Source organism: Apium graveolens, chromosome 2 (genome assembly GCF_009905375.1).
Source record: "Apium graveolens cultivar Ventura chromosome 2, ASM990537v1, whole genome shotgun sequence".
Classification (NCBI taxonomy): Eukaryota; Viridiplantae; Streptophyta; class Magnoliopsida; order Apiales; family Apiaceae; genus Apium; species Apium graveolens.
The window spans coordinates 1,863,440-1,870,741 of NC_133648.1; the positions used below are offsets into that span (position 1 = coordinate 1,863,440).

Below are 7,302 nucleotides of genomic sequence, written 5' to 3' on the forward strand. Positions count from 1 at the left end.
TTTTATTATCTCCGCGTCCAGCTTTACTTATCTGAATTTGGTGATCAAATAGATTGATTTTTCGAATAGGTACAAAAATAGTTACAAAATTAAGCATATAGTTGAATGTAATTAGTGGTTGTCATTAATATTTTTGGATAAAAACTTCTTTTTTTTATCGTAATTAACCCGCAGCAGTTACCTTTGGGGCGGACCGGGTAAAAACTTTGTAATAATATTTGGGGTTTCTGATATTTTTTTGTCTAATATTATGAAAGATTTTTTATTATTTAAAAATTACATATTAAAATATATTATATATTTTATAGTGAAATATTGTTTATTATACACAAATTGGCTCCGAAAATAGTTACAGGTTCGAATCTCATGGTAGGAGAATTTACGATTATGCCTCGGAGTCACAGAGCTTTTCGCTTAAATGCGGTTTACCTTGATTCACGTGATTTGCAGACTATTGCGTGAGCCCGTAGAATTTAACCAGTGCGCACTCAAAAGGTAGCGGCTACGGGTTATCTACGAAAAAAATTTATGCCCCGTCATTTTATAACAAATTTTTCTTATGCTTTTTGCGCATCTTACATTAATTTTTTTAATAAGCAACCTATACAAAGATGAAACTTAAAATTCTTTAACATGACATATTTTGATTTATTCAAATTTTCATTTGTAAAGAACCAATGAATAAAAATATTATAATTCATCTTGCGAAATTTTTTGGACCAAAATTTGATATACGTAGAAAAATTCCTTTTTTTTTGCTATATGAAAGTAGGTCCACAACAAATATTGACTCCTTAGTCATTAGGCAACCAGTCCTATCAGACTTCAATATACGTACTCCCTCCGTCCCCTAATAACATTTCCTATTTTGATTTCTGACGCTATTCATGGTAAGCGATTGACTATTAATTTAGGTCTAATATATAAAACCAAATATAGTCATGAGTGATTTTGTTGAATTCATATTTATGAGTACTTTAATACAATAAATTTTTTATATTTAATACTAATACGAAATTAAAGATATTAACAATCAAAAGTGTACATTGACAAACATGTCCAACACAAATAGGAAACGTTTTTTGTGACGTAGTATTTTCAGAATTTATTCAAACTACAACTAAAATAAAGTGAAAGATGACTGATTCGGCATTACTTGTACTCTGGTTCATTTCAGAGAAAGAGACATTAAGATCAATTTATATTTTTATATTTTTGAGGTTGGCCTGTACTTAATTGTTAATTTGTAGTCTAATTTTATATTATGTTTATCCTGTAAAAGTTATGATAAAATCGCATGGCTAGGAGGTGGGAGTGAAATTTTTATTTTCAAATAAAAACGATTACTACCATGTACTATACATGTTATATTTTTCATTTTTATTAATAAATAAAACATACCTTTTCAATGAAACGTAGTAATTTCAAAGTAATCAAATTTTAGTGAGTAAATGGTTGATGAATTGGTTGAACTCTTATTTTACTTGTCGGAGATAAAGAGTTAATTCATGATTTCTGCATGTGTAATTAATTAGTAAAAAATATTAAATTTTTGTACTTTATTAGTTAATCTTAATTTAAACTCGGGTTCGATTCCACACGACTACTAATTATGTAATATTTATTCAAATAAATTAATTTATTTAATTTTATCATGGTCCGATACTCCGATTCCATGCAATTATATAAGATTTATTTTAAATATAATTAACATATACATGTACTTGATTTCAATTTGTTATGACCACAAATAATTGTATAATATTGATTTATCACATAATGTATATGCACTATTAATTAGACCTGTCAAATCGGATAACCGGTTCGGTTTCCGATCGTATCTATTTCGGATTGGTTCCACTTTCGGATTACTATAAAACAGGAGGTCATTCGGATCAGATAGAATGTGATTCGATTCGGAAGAAATTCAGATAAAAATCGGACGAAATTCGATTCGGATTATAAAATAGTTATAAAATATAAATTTCAAGCTTTCTTATGCATTACAATAATGTCAAATCTATGTCGTATCGCCCGCAGAGGTTGACTCAGTTGGTTAAAGTGGGGATAACTAAAATTATGAACAATTCCAAATTTATTTTAATATAATTTGTGAACCTTTTTTAATTTTTGGGTGTACCTCTGTTTTTAATATGTGTAGTAAACAGGTTAAAAATGATCAGGAAAAAAAATTGATCAGGCAAAAAAAATGCAATTATAGACCTAGGACGTCGGCATTTTAGGACCCGACACATTTGCTCTACAACTTTTAGCGTCGCCATTTTAGTGAGACCGACACAGTTGGTTAGTTCAATTTAGCGTCGGCTTTTTAAGAACACCGACACAATTGATAAGCACAATAGCGTCGCATTTTAAAAAGACTGACACAACAGGTCTAAGATTTAGCGTCGGTTGTTTAATTGACCGACGCTATTTGTAAACCTATATCGTCAGTTGTTTAATTGATCGACGTTGTTTGTAAACCTATAGTGTCGGTTTTCTTGCCTTCTGCGTCTATTATCTAACCGACGCTAAACAGTTTTTTGCGTCGACCATTTAACCGACAATGTAGGCATGTACCTACAGTGTCCCCTGCATTTACTACGCTCCGACGCCTTAGGCCTTTTTTGACCGACGCCTTAGGTCTTTTCTGTACTAGTGTCAATAGATATTTATATCAGTGATATAACCAAAATTTCATATCGAAATTAATTTATTTGGTTTGCCTTTTTTAACAGTCAAGCATCAGTTTGACTAGTACAGCTAACCATTGTTTAATCCTGAATTGGTGTTTCGATTATTTTAAAAATATTTTTCAACGATCCAACCGTATGGATTTCAATAGTTATATATATTAGTGATATAACCAAAATTTCATATTAAAATAAATTTATTCGGTTTACCATTTTTAACAGTCAAGCATCAGTTTGAATAGTACAGCTTACTAGTGTTTAATCCTGAATTGATGTTTCGATTATTTTAAAAATATTTATCAACGATCCAACCGTATGGATGTCAATAGATATATATTAGTGATATAACCAAAATTTCATATCAAAATAAATTTATTTTGTTTGTCATTTTAAAAGTCAAGTATCGGTTTGACTCGTACAACTAAGGAGTGTTTAATCCTGAATTGGTGTTTATTTGGTGTTTTAAATAAATGCTGACATTAATATGGTTGGATCGTGAAATAAAACTTTTTTTAAAAACCGAAAATATAAAAAATCATGTGCTAATTTACGACGGAATCCATGGCAGCCAAAAATTTGAGAAAAGTCAAATTTACCGCCAAAATTTTGGGGGGAAAGTTGAATTTCCCTCTTTAATAACTTACGACGGAATGTAATTTTCGTCGTAAGTTTCTTTAAAAAATTATTATTTTCGAACGGCTAACAAATTCTTGTATAGGTGGCATTTATTGTGGTTGGTGGGAACAATTACGACAAAATTTCTGTTGTAAGGTATACTCAATTACGACGGAAATTCCGTCGTAAGTTTAATGACGTCGTTCTTCCGCATGTCCTCCTTAATCCTTTTTTTATTCAGTTGGTGATAGTTTTAATAATAAAACATTAAACTTACGACATAAATTTTTTTTCGTCGTAAATAATTACGATGAAACAGTTTTTCGTCGTAAGTTGACACGCATTTCTTTTCCGTCGTAAGTTGGCTGTCGTAAATGGTCAGATTTGTTGTAGTGATGCTCAAAGGAAGGGATGAGTAAAACCGAAATAAAAACCGATACCGAAATCATAAAAAACTGTATTAAACCGCATCATTATATTCGAATCAATTAATAACTAACCCGATAAAAATCGAACCAATAATATGATTGCGGTTTGAATTTAATTTTTTTTAAATCAAATATAAACCGAGCCAAACACAATAAAATTAATTATATATGTTTTAAATTTTATATGTGTATATTTATATTTTTTCTACTAATTCCAGTGACTCCTGCTTGTAAGTTATTGTAACCATGTGATGTAATAGTACCTGTAAAAGTAGTTAATAATTTGACTCATTTGGAGCTGCCTTTCTATGTTAATTCCTTGTAGATAAATGCCTTCGTGCAATATATAACTGGTTAAAGAAATAACCAGGTGCTGAAGTAAATATATACTTTAGTAACAAATGTCACTCGTGGAGTACTAGACATTCAGTATTTCAAAGAACCTGATAAATGCACATGACTACCATTTTAGATATTTATTTCTTGTGATTTACAAAGCCCTGATTTAATGGATAGTTTGGTTTTAAAATCGAAATCAAATTGCAATCGAAACCGTAATTATAAATTAAAATTGAATTAATGGTGTTTGGTTTGATTTTAATTTTTGATTTTATAAACCGTATTAATTTGATTACGGTTCGGTTTTAAACCGAACCAAGACGAACCACTTTCATCCCTATAAATATTTTATAAATTATATAAATTCCCTATAATAAATTAAGGGAACCGAATCAAGACGAACCCCTTTCATCCCTATAAATATTTTATAAATTATATAAATTCCCTATAATAAATTAAGAGAAACGTATATGTATTTAGTCCTCTTATTCTACATTATTTTGAGCCAAAAATTATAAATATTATCCTAACTGTGCGTTTATTCAGAAGATCTCAAAATAAGTAGACAAAGGGGACTTAACTTAAAAACAAATTGTCCGTTTGGCAAATCTGAAAATAAATAATTTATAAATTATAAATTTAAATTTATAAGTTGGTTCGACAAATACTAGTAAATAAGCTGTTACGGGCTTATAAACCACTTATAAGTGCGTGCCATAACAGGCCCGAATAGTGAGCCGAAAATTTTAAACAAGTTCAGTTTATAAACGATAACATAATAATAGGTACACAGACAGTTCTCATCAATCCAACAGAGGAAAGGAAACAGAAAGGTGCAGCATGGCTACCAAGTATCAAAATGTCATTTACAAGCTTGACATTTATCAATTTGATCGGACACGCATTTTATTAACACGTTACTACTAATCAAATGCTACCACATTGAAGTAGCTAGTAGTAATTTAGTACACATGCATGCAGGCCTCTAGTTTTGTGGCTTAACTTCAGTGGCCTTAAGTGCTGCCTCTTCTACTGCAGAACAACACCTACCATGGCAGTAGTGACGGCAGCCGCCGCCTCCTCCACCGTGGCCGCCTCCTCCACCGTGGCCGCCTCCTCCACCGTGGCCGCCTCCTCCATTGTAGCGACCTCCGCCTCCACCACCGTGGCCGCCTCCTCCATTGTAGCGACCTCCGCCTCCACCACCGTGGTAGCCACCGTCTAAAGTAGTTCCCTCAAGTGCTGCCTCTTCTGCTGCAGAACAACACCTACCATGGCAGTAGTGACGGCAGCCGCCGCCTCCACCACCGTGGCCGCCTCCTCCATTGTAGCGACCTCCGCCTCCACCACCGTGGCCGCCTCCTCCATTGTAGCGACCTCCGCCTCCACCACCGTGGTAGCCACCGTCTAAACCAGCACCGTCAGCTGCACAATACATATAAACATCATCGTAAGGACATATAAAGACATAGCTATATATGCATTTGTGCTTCCTTGTATATATAGATGATTAAAGATACGGAGAAAGCACAGGCATATAAATATTACCGAAAAACCGATAAATTAAAAACGATCATTTAGCCGTATTTCTTGCGGTGACAGACAAACGTAGTAACGGAAACTTACTCTTGGAAGTAGTTTCAGCCAAGTCTCGAGCTGCAACTTCTGAACTAATGAGAAGAGCAAAAGCAATTGACAGACCAAGTAGCAGGAAAATTTTAGAACCCATATTGTATTCGATCTTTTCTCTAAGCGAAATGCAAGAGCTGAGTGATGTGAAGAAATGGTGAGTTTCAGTTCCTATTTATAGACTTAGGAAATGTAGCAGTAGCTAAAATTTGCAGTTTTACGAGCTAGACAATTGTTTTATTACAATTATACTATGTTTAAACTATAATATACATTATTACCAGTGTTGTAAAAATCGGGAATCGAGGAAGATCGGTCGAACTGGATTAATTGAAAATCGGGTATTAATCGGAAGGATTAATCGGAGTAAAAATCGGATGTATTATAATATTAAATTATATTTAATATATTATTATGATTATATTAGTTATTTATTAACAAATATATATTTATTATATCATAATTTCTATAATTATTCATTTTTAAATTATATAGTATTTTAATTTTAATAAATAATTATATATATTGCAATAAAGAAAAATTCGTAAAAATAAATCGGATTTCAAAGATCGAATCGGTCGGATACGTTGTAGGGGATTAATCGGGAATTAATCGAGATTTTTTTTTAAAATCGGAGATTATTAGAACACTGATTATTACTATGCTTGGTCTATTACTACTAGAACGTGGTAGGGTGTTGGAAAACACTGTCGACTATTATGAACAAATCTTTATCACAATTTTTTGTTTTATCTCCGCGTCCAACCTTACTTATCTATATATTCGATGATCAAATTGGCCGATTTGTGTCAAATATTATGAACGATTTTTTTATTATTAATTTTACACACTTTTACAAATTATTAATTTTACTGATTAATTACGAGATTGCTCTCTCAATTCAATTTTAGTATTCAATTAATCACTGCATATTTTTTTTAAATTAATATATTATGCTTAAAAAATTAAACATTATTATAATTTTAAATATATCATCTTAATAGTCTAAATCATCATTCCGAGTAGTCATTGATTATTCGATTAATCACTATCGACAAATTCTGATTCTGCATTTTAGAACACTGCGTAAACCAAAATAAATGGTAAAATTCTTTAACATGGCATATTTTAATTATTGAAATTTTATTTGCAAAGAACCAATCGATAAAAATATAATAATTCTTGGGAATTTTTTTGGACCAAAATTTGATATACGTAGAAAAATTCCTTTTTTTTTCTAAATGACAGTAGGTCCACAAGAAATATTGACTCATTAGGCAACCAGTCCTATCAGACTTCAATATACGTATCTATTTTCAGAATTTAAGTTACAACTTGCAACATACTCTCTCGCTCACAACCATTTCTTTACATTTTTCTTGTTGGGATATCCCTTCCAATTCTTTACATTTCAAAATTTTCCAAAAACAGTAAAAATTTTATAATATAAAAAGTAAACTCATCTACTACCTACTTCCACTATACCCACTTTATATATAAAATATTAATCGGTCCCACCACTTTACTCACTTTTTAAACTTTCCACCATTACTTTATCATTTTTCTTAATTTCCGTGCCCAAATTAAATGTAAGCAAA

The 7,302-nt window shown here is 31.5% G+C and overlaps 1 protein-coding gene across 1 annotated transcript; it reads right to left on the minus strand.

The window, feature by feature from the left end:
* Positions 1–4,819: 4,819 nt before the first annotated feature.
* LOC141706651 (glycine-rich protein HC1-like) lies at positions 4,820–5,861 on the minus strand. Its single transcript, XM_074509432.1, has 2 exons — positions 5,702–5,861; positions 4,820–5,500 (listed from the first exon to the last, which is right to left on the minus strand). The coding sequence occupies exons 1-2, from the start codon at positions 5,802–5,804 to the stop codon at positions 5,061–5,063; spliced, it is 543 nt and encodes a 180-aa protein (XP_074365533.1). The 5' UTR covers positions 5,805–5,861; the 3' UTR covers positions 4,820–5,060.
* Positions 5,862–7,302: the final 1,441 nt, after the last annotated feature.